The sequence below is a fragment of the Danio aesculapii genome, chromosome 5 (assembly GCF_903798145.1).
Source record: "Danio aesculapii chromosome 5, fDanAes4.1, whole genome shotgun sequence".
Lineage (NCBI taxonomy): Eukaryota > Metazoa > Chordata > Actinopteri > Cypriniformes > Danionidae > Danio > Danio aesculapii.
The window spans coordinates 25,064,893-25,079,687 of NC_079439.1; the positions used below are offsets into that span (position 1 = coordinate 25,064,893).

Sequence of the window (14,795 nt, forward strand, 5' to 3'; positions counted from 1 at the left end):
TTTTTGTCTGACAACTTTTCATGGGATAACATATAAGCTTCCCAGCAAGGATGTAGGGGCTCACATTAATGTTTGCTCTTATAATACCACACATTCTGGATGGCAGCAGGTTTGGACCTCTCTTATGTGAACAATAATAAAATAATTGAAAATTTGTTTATATTCTCATACGATAATGTGTATACAATACACAGGGAAGCCTTCATTTTCTAATAATTCAACAATATTGAGTCAATTATTTAGCAGATTTTCCACAAAGATGATCTTTGGAGAACTTCTTTCTGCATTTTATTAGCTGTTTTGAACTTCTCACGAGTAGAGAAAGACAGATGTCATTATTTTATTTTCAGAGAAACAAATATTTTTGTTAGAGTAATCAACATAGTGTATTGTGCTATAAAAACTCAAATCAATTACATCTTAAAAAAAGATTAAATGATGACACCGGTTTGTTCTCTTCGATTTACTTTAATAATGAAAATCCAGAGACATTGGAAAGTGGGCAGAGGTCACACACATCTAATATGAAACTGTTTCCTGTAATCTAATTTTAAAATTTGGCATACCATAAAAAATAAAATAACATTTGTTTACACCATGTGGCTCTTGAATAATTGATTCTAATTGGCTGGTGAACATATTTATTTTTTGTACTATGTGGACAGTCAGTGGTTACATGTATTCAGTGTTCTTCAAAATATCTTCAACAGAATAACTAGTAATAGAGATAAAATAATTAAGAGTTTAAAAAAGTTTTCATTTTTAGATGAACTATCCCTTTAACATCCTTTATTTTATGTCAGGTTAGATAAACTCATTCATTCATTCATTCATTCATTCATTCATTCATTCATTCATTCATTCATTCAATTATTTTCCTTCAGCTTAGTCCCTTTATTCATCAGGGGTTGCCACAGCGGAATGAACAGGCAACTTATCCAGCATATGTTTTACACAGCGGATGCCCTTCTAGCTGCAACCCAGTACTAGGAAATATCCATACGCACTCACTCACACCCATATACTACGGCCAATTTATTTTATTCAATTCATCTATGGCGCATGTGTTTGGACTGTGGGGTAAACTGGAGCACCCAGAGGACACCCACATGAACACGGGAAGAAAAGGCAAACTCCATACAGAAATGCCAACTGACCAGCCAGGACTCAAACCAGCAACCTTCTTGCTGTGAGGTGAGGGGTTTAGATAAACTGTGGATGTCAAAACATTAATTTAGCCAATTAAAGTGGTAAAATGAGATTCACACATACTTCAGTTAAAAGCTTTTATGTGTTTGGACGAACTTCAGCATAGTTTTTAAGGACTTGAGAGAATCTAATGATTTTCATCTCTTGTGGTTTCCCTCTTTTATCATCCCAAGAATATTCAGGTGAAAGCAGTTTACTGGGTTTGTTATAAAGGAAGTACTTGTTCAAATGGGACTCCTCCTGCCATGCTGCCTCAATGGATTTAGCTGCATCAATGTCCAGCTGCTCTCGACAGGTTTTAGCGAGCTGATATACGTACTTCACTGAACCACCGAGCACTGCTCCACCGTAATAATAATCACCCTCAGAATAAGGGATAAACGCTTGAGACTCAGGCCTTCGCTCATATGGGAATTGCTCACGAGGTGTATAATAAAACCATGCATGTATCACACCTACAAGATTACCCAAAGTCTCTGCTCCCCAGCGGCCGTAGAACTTTGTATCCACATCAAGGCTGAAAAGATAGTCTGCATCATTGACCAGTCCCCTCTCAATCAGCAACTCCAGACTTTTCATCCTGCCCAAACTCATCTCCTGCCATCTGCTCAAACTATTGACTGTCATCACCGTCAGTTTACGTTCTTCACCCAGTTTCACATCAGGAACCTGTTCTGGATGATCGGTGAAGACAAAATAGTGCACACGAAACCCAACAAAGAAATTTTGCTCTGCAGACTCCAGGAAATCTTTTAGGAAAACGGTGTATCTGAAAAAAAAACACAAAGGGGGAATCATAGAAATGTAAATACATTGGCAATTGGATAAAAAAAATGGATAGTTCAGCTCAAAGAGAAAGTTCTGTCATCATTTACTCACCCTCCACTTGTTACAAACCTTTATGAGTTTCTTTTTTCTGTTGAACAGTACAAAACCATTTGAGGGCGAGTAAATAGTGAGTAAATTTTTTTGGGGGTGAACTATCTCTTTAAGGAGATAAAATCGTAGGCATGAAAAAAAGTGACACAACTTTAAAGATAATAACAGAAAAGCAAAATTAGACACGACCTTTAGTGGTCAGTGTGGCAATGCAAAGAAGATGCAGGTCAAGTAGATCCCATAAGAGGTTCTTTCAAGAGTTCACACTTAGCTTATGACTGATAATAAAGCATATTTGGCATGCTGTCCCGGGAGAGAGCCCTGAGCTCAGAATATCCTTGAGGCTGGGGCTCCCTCCCGTTTGAAGGGCGAGAGGAGAGTTTGAGCTCAGGTAGGTCTCGAGAACTCCCCTACTTGTGAACTGCTAAGATATATCTCACTAAGAGTTGCCGTAGGATGCTATTTTGAAGAAGTCAATGTACGTATGTCTTTGGATGGTGGGAGGAAACCGGAAACCCGGGGAAAACCCATGCGAACACGGGGAGAACATACAAACTCCACACAGAAATGCCAACCAGCTCGGAGAGGGCCGAACCAGCAGCGTTCTTGCTGTGACGCAACAGTGCTACCCACTGGGCCACCGTGCGAGGGAAGGGAAGGAGTAGGGGTGGAATTGGGGGATTCTTAAACACGAAGATGAATGGAGTAGAAAGCTCTGGTAATTTAGTGTGTCAGTATGCATCTGATTGGTGCAAATATGCGGAGCTAATGCTGTACCAGCTGTGTTCAATCATAAGCACGTGATCTTCTTGAAATTAGTTTTCAAAAGAAACATTTTTGTTTCCTAAAAATGCAGTCTCAGTGTGAATGAAAGATCAAAACAGAGAAAAAATAAGTTGTTTTAAAGCCCAGTAAATGTTTGTGAATGCACCTTTTCGGTTATTTTTGTTAACATCTTACAAAACTAAAATCAGACCTATTTTAAACTTTGTTACCTGCTGTTGTATTTTACTTGTTAATCATAAATAAAGCCACCAAGGCCACATTATGAAAATTCATTCATCATTCATTTTGTATCCGGCTTAGGTCCTTTTCATTTTCATTCATTCTCTGCGTCCCAAATCGCCTACTTATGCACTATTCTACGGCATTTTGTTGTATAAATAGTGTAAGTAGTGCGTTCACACTAAAAACTCACAAAACAATAAGTGCACTTTAATTACCCGGATGATGCACTCATTCAGACGGTAAAACGAAGTGTGTGATGATGGACACTTCATGCACTCAACGACCGCAGGTTTGCTCACGTAACGGAAGGGGCGGGGCTATCGGGCGCACATGTGGGATAACTTTATTTATTTTGGATGGTGAAAGCAAAATTCTCCTACGAGAGTGATTATAGCGCCTCCCGATGGTTAATGCGGTTATACTCATGGCAGGTATTATGTGGTAGTTTGGTCATTTATTTCACTGATTTGGCAACCGTCAAACGTCATCAGGTAAACAGTTTGAATTTCCGCTAATTAAAAACATTAGTGCTCCATTTGGGACAACACTACATACATATACTATGCTGTTGAGTGTATAAGTCCATAAGTACATAGTGCATGAATGCATAGTGTACCATTTGAGACGTAGCTATTTTCTTTTCGGTTTAGTCCCTGGCTCAAACCAGCAATCTTCTTGCTGTGAGGCGATTGTGCTACCCACCGCCCCACCATGCTGCCCATTATAAAAATAACTAAATAAATGAATAAATGCAGGTGTATAATGACTAAACTAAAAAGTAAATATACTAATTAAAGAGTTTTATTGTTGTAGATCATAGTGCACTGTGTGGGCTTATTGAGAGCTGCCCATGCAGAGCCAACACTAATGGCCCGTTTCCACTGAGTGGTACGGCTCGGTTCGGTATGCTTTTAAGGCTGTTTCCACTGTCAAAGGGTACTTAAAAGCGAACCGTACCACTTTTTGGTCACCCTTTGCAGAGTACCTGGCACGAAAAAAAGTATCAAAAGGCAGAGCAAGATGCGCAGCTGAACGGTATTGGTTTACAGAGATACATCACTCACAGAAGCAGGAGAATGAAAACAAAAAAGTGCCATTTTTAAAAACACAGTCGAGACATTATACTGTAATAATATATACATATATTAACAAGCCATGGGCGACCCGAGCTCAAACAAACCTTGTCGTCATCTTGATGAACAGCCACAAAGCCAAGAAGAACAAAATCTGCTGTGTCCTGTCTAAAAGTGCAAGCGGTTTTACTTTCTCCAGAGAGCTCGCTGCGCGTCTATATTTGAAATTATGAACTACTTGAGCTCAAATTAATAACGTGCGTGTGATCATTGAAGTGCTCTGATATCCGATCCTTTCAGACACGGACAAACGCGAAAGTGAAGCGTGAAAAACAAAGGAGAAGCCAGAAAAAACAGCAAATGATGCTTTCAGCAACCTAAAACATAAACAAACTGCCATGTTTAACGATTATCATTACCTTTTGGACTATTATGAACTCGGAATGACAGAATTACTTTCTCACAGAGTTTACATGTGGTGGTGAAGTTTAAAGATACAGATGAAAGGCTACTGTGGGCCATATGTTGCATGTTGTTTTTGAACCCAAATAAGGACTAAATGTATGCTGTGTGTAGTTTATCTGTAATTGGTAACATATCTAAGACTGTAAGGGGCTGTATGTGTTCATTTATGTTGTATTTATTTATTTTATATAACTGCAGACGTTGCATTAGGCTATTTCACATTCATTGATCTACAATCAAATCATGTTCATAGAAAGGTTAGCAATGAACATTTATACAGTATTTATGTGTATAAAGCATCTGTTTTGTGAAAAGTGCTTCTCATATGATATGTGAATAACCAGTATGGCGTTATTGTGACATTTCCTCAAGTAAAAATGATGTCATCTGAAGGTGACCCGTACCATACCATACTGTACCTCTCAGTGGAAACAGGGCATAATGGGTCAATTTTGTCAATGATCAAACTCTCAATGGCCCTGCACTGCACTGAAAAAAGTGTTGCATGCAAAACTGTTGCAAACAATTTATTTGTGTTGAATTTAAACAAACAAATAAAATTTAATAATGTTCAACTTAATTTGTTTGTTTAAATTCAGCCCAAATAAATTGTTTACAACCACTCAACGTAAAAAAAATTTAGTAAATCCAAGGAATCATCTTTGAATAATTTTTTTCAGTGTGGCAGCCCACTGGGGGCACTTAGTCTAACCATTGGTGAGCCATTAAGGACTAGCACAGGTTTGTTTGCGGGGATGAGTCTTCATGTTTTGGAAAATCTGTCTATGGCTGAGAATGTTGGGACTACCCTTGAATTTAGGCAAGGCTGTCTTTGGCAATGTGGGATCATGGGCTCTGAGGTGTGAGTAAGTGGGTGACCCAGCCAGGCAGTTAGTTGTCTTGATGGTTTGCGCATGTTACAGGTGGGGAAATGATGTTTAAGCTGTAAGTTTTAAGGTAGCTGTATAGTGGCTGGTTCCTTGGTGAGCAATGAGTGCACCATTCAAAGACCCTTTTGTGCAGGATTTTGGGAACAAAGGCTGTTTCTCTGGAACAGTCAACAGGAGCGTCCTGCCAAGAGCCTGACTGATTTTGATTATGTACCAGTACTGTTGGTGTGAAGGTGTATTATACAGAAGTGAGAGGTTGTTAGATTTAGTATTATTTGATTCAGGGTGACGCAGTGGCGCAATAGGTAGTGCTGTCGCCTCACAGCAAGAAGGTCGCTGGTTCGAGCCTTGGCTGGGTCAGTTGGCTTTTCTGTGTGGAGTTTGCATGTTCTCCCTGCATTCGCGTGGGTTTCCTCCGGGTGCTCTGGTTTCCCCCACAGTCCAAAGACATGTGGTACAGATGAATTGGGTTGGCTAAATTGTCCGTAGTGTATGTGTGTGAATGAGTGTGTATAGATGTTTCCCAGAGATGGGTTGTCGCTGGAAGTGCATCTGCTGCATAAAACATGTCCTGGATAAGTTGGCGGTTCGGCTGTGGCCGTGATTTAGCTAAGATCATGAAAATCATACCTTTTCCCCACAAAAAAACCCAGCTGATATAAAGTGTATGGTCAGAATGAACCCCTTAGCTAGGATGTGGTGAGCTGACTAAAGCAGGGACTGGAGGAAATGGAGATTAACAAACTTAGCAGACATTTAGACAAATACAATGCTCCTTATCCCTGTAGAATGGATATGACTGAGAAAAGCAGTAGTCAAATGTATAGAAGAGCTATAGTCAAATGTATAGTCAAATACGATGTTCCCCTTCTCTGTAGACAATCAAGTTTTTTGTTTCCTCATGTCAAGCCACTAATTGTAGATTCAGTCCCTTTTGAAACCTGTACACAGGTATATAATTTGAGAGCTGTACCTACAAGCTGACAAATTATGAGTCCTCTGATAGGCATGACATTCAAATGCTCAAGTGTTTCTAGGAATTTTCAGTCTCTTGAAAGTATGTGTGTATCTACATTTAAAAATGAACACTCATTTAACATTAATATAGCATTTCCTCACGTTTTATCTCTGACTTTTAGTCAGAGTTGTATGGCTTTGCACATTTTGGAAGGGCTTTGTAGTGCTTTCTGAAAGAGACACAAAATCACTTTCAAAGATCTTTCACTTTTACTTTTCCATTCTGGTGGAATGACTTGTCTAAATCAAACTAGGCAGAGAACATTTCTTCTTCTAACAATATCACTTTCTCATTTGGTCTAATTATTTGATTCATAATGGTTTATTAATTAAAAAGGAATAGTACATTATCTCCATGTCCCTTTTTGGTGAAATGTCCCTTTAATATACAATAAATTGAATATCAGAGATAGATTAAAAAACACTCACTTTCCAAGAGCAAAGATGGTGGTTGCTACAGTAATGTTCTGTTGTTTGTAGATCGCATCAATCAGTGTGGGATCAAAAGTTCCTTCTGATAGAATTGGAGCTAACCATGGTGCCAGAGGACCAACTTTCCCATCTGGGCTGTTTTAAATGAGGATAATCACATACATATATGCATGGACTGTGAATCTAAGTGCATAATATAATATAATATAATATAATATAATATAATATAATATAATATAATATAATATATTATAATATAATATAATATAATATAATATAATATAATATAATATAATATAATATAATAGCAAATGTTTATTTTCTTACCCAACTACACTGGGTTGATTATATATAAGCCTGTAAAATAAATAAGACAATATAGAATAAAAAATAAGATAAAATAACATATAATAAGATCAAATAAAAGTTCAGTATAAACGGTTATGATGTACAGTCACAGTTTGTTATTCCTCCTTCTGACTAATTTTCATAAATACATACTTCATCATACTGTTAGCTGAACATGTATCTTGAAATCACAGCTCTTAACTGACTTTACTAATATTAAAACTCTATTAGTGATATTCAAACCCACTGGTTATCTGTCAACTGCATTCAATCCAACATTCATTGAATTTTTCAAGTTCTTTTAAGCTCTTCCCTTCAAAAGACATATTTCCTGGATTCTGAATAAGATCCAACAACCAAACAGACAGATCTTACAAATTAGAGCAGAGCTGTTGAAAATAGTGTTTGAACTTACCCTTGTGGCGACTGCAAGAGACCATTTTCCAGGTTCTTTTTTGTTAAACTAAAAAATACAAGACATACAGTAATATATGAATAAATGTGTTCTGTAGTATTATAGCTTCAGTTGTATTTGTGTGGATGTCTAGCTTGTTAATGTATTTATGTGAGTATTCTCTGTTTGTTTTGTGTTTATTTAAATTTATTCATATAAGTGCTCAGAACGTTATTATTTTGTGTAAACAGTTTTAAGCATGTGTTTCAGCATAAGAAGAGACAGTACTTACTTGAGGCAGAATCTTTGCTCTATATGTCTGCAACAGACACAAGGTTATTATAGTTAATGCTGTAACAGCGCATCATCAGTGTTGTGTACATCCTTGTCTATAATAAGAATTTAGATCTAATAAAAATCAGCATGGATTATTTTTTATATTCTCTCTATATTATTTTATTAATTCGACTTACTGTGAAGCCTTAATGAATGTCACAAATGTCTGAAATATGTATTAATGTCAACATGAACAATAAAACTCAAGAGATTGTTCCTTTTAAGCAGTGTATTCTTTAAAATATCCACAAGGTGGCGCCATTTTTAGCTTCAGTCAAAACATTGTCACTTTTACTAAGTATTTACGCACATTTGTAAAGATTAAATAAGCTATATGTTTACTGTTTAAATAAAAATGTATTCAACCGCCAAAATTAATTTGATGTGCTAACCTGGTCATTTATCTATTTAGACAGACAGTGCCTTGTCATCTGATGAATTGTTAACTGACTGTGGCTGATTACATGAAAAGTAAATAAAATATTTAGGATGAACAATTCATGTAAATTGAAGTAATAAATGTACAGGCTCATCCCATTCATTCTATAAAAAATTTGAAATAATTAGAAACTGGAAAAACTCACCTTATTGAGGGAGAAGTAAAGCCAAAATAAAAGAGTCTATGGGGAAAAGTTAGTAAATCATTAACGTTAAAGTCAAGATGATAGTCAAATCATTATGATAAGGAATTACAGATGAGATATTTAAGGAAAATCGTGAATGTTAAAGCCAGGCTGATATAGTCAAATTATTGGCATCAGGAGTAACGGATGAGATATTTAAGGCATCCAAATACTGTAATAAACTCGCATTGTATTAAAAAAAGTACATAAAGGTTTAATCTATAATTTAAAAAAATCTTGAAATTAATTTACAGCTGTTGGTGTGTCTGGAGAGTAAAGTTTGCCAGCCTTTTAAAAGGGGTGGTTCTTTATTTTGCTAAAAACTGAACCTTTTTAAATTTATTCACCTCAAATTATGAGGTTTAAATACTGCATTTTAGAAACATTTTAAGCATTCATTTGTGCTGGTTTAGCTTGTCGGGTGGTTATCATTACCACACTTTTTGATGCAACAAAACATTTACTGTATGTCAAAGTGCTTATCATATTAAAATCAAACAAAAAGTGCTCATGTTGCACCCCTGGAAAGGGGGGAAATAATGAATAATCATCAGGCACAATCTCAAGTGTTGAGTTGTATTAACTTTGTCACACAGTGTCGTTTCTCTTTAACAATTAATACATAAATGACAAAAACATAAACAAATAAACACATTAATATATAAAATTACATCAATATATTTTGATCCCAGTGATACAAATAGTACTTCTTCTTTTAAAGTAACACTCTAAGTAAATTATGTGTCCATTCACAACTATAATCAATAATTTCCTTATGAAAATACTTTGTCTGTTTTTCACATTTATGAACAAAAGAGTCACTGATCATTTCCATCATTTCAATCACAACCTCTTTCATACAACACATACTAGGGCAAGCCGTTTTGACTTTTATTTATTCTCAGGATATGTATTCTGGATATTAACAATTTATTTCTTGATATCAACAATACTCATTTTTGATATCAACAATTACATTTATGATATCAACAATTGAATTTTCACTAGTTAAATGTCACCATAGGCTGCCATTCAAATTTAATTGTTGATATCAAGAATAGATTTCTTACTAGTTAAAATGCAATTCTTGATATCAACAATTTAACTGTTGATATGAAAATGTAATTGTTGATATCAGGAAATAAATTGTTGATATCAAGAAATACTTTTCAACTAGTAAAGATATTCATTTTTGTCATAAACAATTCAATTAATATCAATAATTTAATTGTTGATATCCAGAATGTTGATTGTTGATATCAATAATTAAATTGTTGATATCAAGAATACATATCCTGAGAATAATTAAATGTCAAAACAGCTTGCCATAAAATATTCTAAGTTTTACTAGTAACAATCCAATTGTTGATATCAAGAATAGACATTTGCACTAGTATCCATATGACAACTGATATCAAAAATAAATACTTTTACTAGTAAGAATTGTATTTCTGATATTGAAATTTTTAACTAGTAAGAAATCAATTCTTGATATCAACAATTAAATTTGAATGGCAGTCTATGGTGACCTTTAACTATTGAAAATACAATTACAGATATCAAGAACTATAATTCTTATTTGTTGGAATTCAGTTTCTGATTTCTCAAAAAATGTTACTGGGAGCTACTATCTGCAGCTCTAGATTTCTCCCTAGCGGACTCTCCATGAATTACACGTTAGTCATTTTTTCAGTACAAAGAGCAACACATCGAGTTGTATAAATCATACTGATTTTAACTCTTCTTTGTATTTATTTTTTAATTGATCCAATTTATTTAGTATGTATATATATATATATATATATATATATATATATATATATATATATATATATATATATATATATATATATATATATATATATATATATCTGGGATTCAGCTTAGTCCCTTATGTATCAGGGGTCCCCACAGTGGATGTCCTTCCAGCCACAACCCAGTACTGGGAAACACCCATACACCGGCTAATTTCGTTTACCCAATTCACTTATAACGTGTGTCTTTTAGGGGAAACTGGAGCACCCAGAGGAAACCCAAGCGGGAACATGCAAACTCTACACAGAAATGCTAACTGGCCCAGCTGGGACTCGAACAAGCAACCTTCGGCTAACCACTGAGTCATTATTTGAAAAAAAAAAAAAAAAATCAGATAAACTCACAGGTGACTTGGCACACATCAGACAACTATTATTTGCATCCGGGAAGTCTGAGGATTTGGACTACACCATCTACAAACTCTAAAATATTTACCTTTTTTAAAACATGATAAAACTCAGACAAAAAATATAGCCCTATATTGTTTGAATTCTAGTAGGTTATTTATTTGTTACGATTATAGGCTATAATTGTTATATGCCAGCTAAAATAGGCTAGCTCGAAATGACTGGGAAAGTCATGTAAATTAATTAACATTAAAAACAATGGGTCTCAACATTTAGTCTTAAAAACATAATACTTTTGAAACATTTTAAATCATGCATGAACATGATCATGAACAAAACATGCTCCTATAAATAAAATACTTTCTGAAAACGTGCAGATGTTTTTGAAAAACCAAAGCAAATTGTTTTTTAGCCTCTCATATACATAAAACACTTTTTAGAAATCCAGATTAGTCTGTTTGGAGTGGACTGTGGAGCATATTACACAAAGTCTATGTGGGCTGTTTTCATGCGTGGTGTAAGCGTGTATTGTCTATTAATCAACGCAACAAAAACAGCCCCAAGATTATTACCAATCCACTTTTTGTTCAATCACTGTTTTTTATTTTCTGTAGTTTAGCAATTTAACATCGAAACAACCAAGACTACAAAACACCAGCTACATATTACAGAAGTATAAATACATACCCAATTACGGTGGCAGTGAGCACAAGAAGGAATGCATTAACGCTTTGAAGCTTCATTATATTCCACCTGTTATGCCTTTGCTCACTTTGAAGATTGAATGCAAAGTAGAAAAAGACAACAACAAAAGATCTTCCCTCGGTGACTGTATAACTAAACTAATTTAATTCTGCCAGGATTAAGGCACTACTCATAAAAAGACAGGTGTTCAGAGAAAGAAATCTCACTTTCCCTGCTGTACAAGAGGTGTTCTGCAGGGGTGGAGCTTTCGGCTGTGGCCGTTGCATATTCTGACTTACCTGAACTTCATTCACAATCATTGTTTCTCTGTTGTTCATTCTTCATAAGAATAGCATTTTTTCTTTAGCTTGAACCGTCTTCTTACGGGCACACTTAAGTGGTTCTTCTCAGGCAGACACTTCATCTTCACCACAGCGCAGGCGCAAGTCAATCAAGCACGGAAAAATGCAGACGCACAAGTGCATAAACGGTAATCTGCGGATAGTAGATTTAGAAGTGGGACAGCAATCCTACAAAATTGTTTAATATGGAGGTCTTTGAAAATCAAAGAGAAGTCATAAAATGTGTCTATTTTAGAGCACAGAGCAACGTTTGTAATGATTTTTATAAAGTCTAACAATCGTGAAAGAATCATGAGCTATTTGTTGTGGAATTGACAGGATGAAATAAAATTTTACCTTGTAAAAAATAACTTTTGCCAATATCTTTGGAATGGAAAGACGCACACCTTTCCAATGTCCCACAATAAAAGAGAACGCTAATACTCATGCACACAGCAAGGTCCCTATGCAGACAGGTCATTCTAGGTGTCATTTAAGATGTCTTAAATGTACTCAGTCTGTAGGGATAGCTTACGATAGCCTATGTTCGGAATTGAAGTAAACACTGAATAGCTAATAAAGTGAACTTCATTTTGTTAATAACATATTTTAACGCGATATGTTGCACAACAATTATTAAGCTTAAGAAAGATTAATTAGCGGGTGAATTTCGTCAGCCGAAGATAGTAATGTTTTGCCCTTCAGGATGGCGTTCCCCTAATAGTGTGACCTCTGGTGAAATTGATCAACAATTGATCTCCTTGATTTTAAAAAAAATTTATTTACTGAAACACTGTGGCATGCCAAGACAGGCTAAAAGCAAAGTGTTGCATTATATTTTAGCACATTTGATTCACTGATGTTAGTAATTTTAGTCTTGTATTACAATAATTATGTACAATACAATTCAATAATTAGATTTCACTGAATTGAGTGTCATCAGTACTTTAAAAACACTGAACATCTAAATCACTCAAATCGCACAGACACCAAGAATCAGCATCTCTCAGTAACGGTGACAAATTACTTCCCACAATGCAAGCTGGAAGTTATAGATGAATATTGGATGAATCAACTGGGTTAAAAACATTGGTTCAAAACTGACTTCCGTCACACATTCTTAACCCAAATAGTTGTGTGAAAACTTAAGTTGTTTAAGGCAAAGGGTTTCCATGCAAAAAAAGTTGGCATGTTAATAAGTTAAGTTAAAGTTGAGATATTTAAGTGGTTAAATTAGAATTAAATTTAGTATTAGTAATGAACACCTTTTGTTACAGTTTTTTTCCCAAATGCTTATACACAAAATCTTTTCATGTCACACAATTTCTGAAATGTCTCACTCAAAATCCAAAACTACACAGCAAATCCCCAAAACCAGAAGCTATTTCTCAGCCTTGAACTCAGTATTCAATCTTATAAAACACTTTTCCCAAAACACTATACACAATTCTCTACCTAAAACACAAAAATCTAACAGCAAGTGATTGGCTTTCCTTTTCACACCCAATCAAAACACAAACAATCAAAATGCTAAATTCTTTCACCAGTTCACACACAAATTCTCCCAAAATGTGGAAACACTAATTTCTTAACTGATCACTAGCCCATCACTTTTTCCACTGTAGTACAGGCCTATAAATATGTCAAAGGTAACAATACACTGGGCTGTTCTGGTCCAAAAAATTTGGTTTGCCACCCATTCACAATTTGTAGTTTTTTTTTTTTTTTTACCTATGGCATAATCTCCTTCTGTAAATCCTAAATTCAAAATTCCTCTAAAAAATAACAGGAATTCTTCTCAGTCTAGTACTGGAAAGTGTATGATGGCTAACCCTATGCCTGCATGATGCTTCTCCAGGCAATAAACGCCTCATCGCTCCAAGACCCCACATACACAATTCTGTTCTTTACTGTATTCAAAGAATAATGTTTGGCCTAATAAATATTTTCTGTTTCTACATTACTGTACTTACAACACTGTTTACAGTGCTCATGTTCCCCCTCTCAGCACATTACCTTCACTGCAGAAACTGAACAGTGAGAACATTGAAATTTTTATATAAGCCCATGAAACAGCAAACTGCTGTAGATTTAGAACAACAGTGTTTACATGCTATATCCATACTTTTGCTATTATTAGTGTTTGCCATTTGATACAAATGCTTCATTCTGACATGTGTTCATGGCATTTTGAATGCGGTGTTACATTATGAAGGAGATGTGAGATGTGTTTTGCCTTTTGTGTGTGCAGTTTTGAGAATTGTGTGTAAAGTTTTGAAAAAAGGTGACAATGTTTTGAAAAAGTCTAAGCAGTTGGACAAAAGAAATTGTATATTTAATTCATAATTCCCTTATTGTTGAAAATAAACTATAGTTTGTAAAGACTGTACTGTATACTGTAACTCTAGTTGTTAATGCAATAAATAAATAAATATAAATATAAAAAATAAATAAGTATAAAATAATTAAATCATTGATTATGACAAGGGGTCAGTCATCACTACTGCAGCAAACTATAAGCCCCGAAGCCCCTGCCTGAGCTCGGCTAATCTCGCTGATTGCAGTAGGTCAAGTCGAACACTGTTTGACATGTGGCATGTGCTTGTCATGTGCTCAGCTTATGCTCGGTGATCCCAAAACTTTATGATTTTTCAATGAAAAGTATTTACAAAAGTGAAAATTTATGAAATCTATCCAGAATATGCACACATTCTCACAACATTCTTATAATCTTGCAACATTCTGAAAATGGCCTTGGCATATTTGTCATGTAACATTTCTATCATAAAACAGATGTCTATGCTATATGAGATCCATTTGAAATTCCAACTCAACTCTTTCTTGATTAGACTGAAGATCTCAGACATTTTGACAAACTGATGAACTCAGATGAGAACAGTGGTTATGATTGCTTTGGGTGCTCTGGTTTTCCCC

General features: G+C 35.2%; 1 protein-coding gene across 2 annotated transcripts; it reads right to left on the bottom strand.

Moving 5' to 3' along the window:
- Positions 1-454: 454 nt before the first annotated feature.
- Positions 455-11,716, bottom strand: LOC130229081 (globoside alpha-1,3-N-acetylgalactosaminyltransferase 1-like). Of its 2 annotated transcripts, XM_056457693.1 has the most exons (7): positions 11,524-11,716; positions 8,636-8,671; positions 8,008-8,034; positions 7,737-7,784; positions 7,301-7,330; positions 6,971-7,108; positions 455-1,978 (listed from the first exon to the last, which is right to left on the bottom strand). In XM_056457693.1, the coding sequence occupies exons 1-7, from the start codon at positions 11,577-11,579 to the stop codon at positions 1,288-1,290; spliced, it is 1,026 nt and encodes a 341-aa protein (XP_056313668.1). In that variant the 5' UTR covers positions 11,580-11,716; the 3' UTR covers positions 455-1,287. The 2 variants fall into 2 exon arrangements, with proteins under 2 accessions (XP_056313668.1, XP_056313669.1); XM_056457694.1 differs by lacking the exons at positions 6,971-7,108; positions 7,301-7,330.
- Between the last annotated feature and the right edge of the window lie 3,079 nt (positions 11,717-14,795).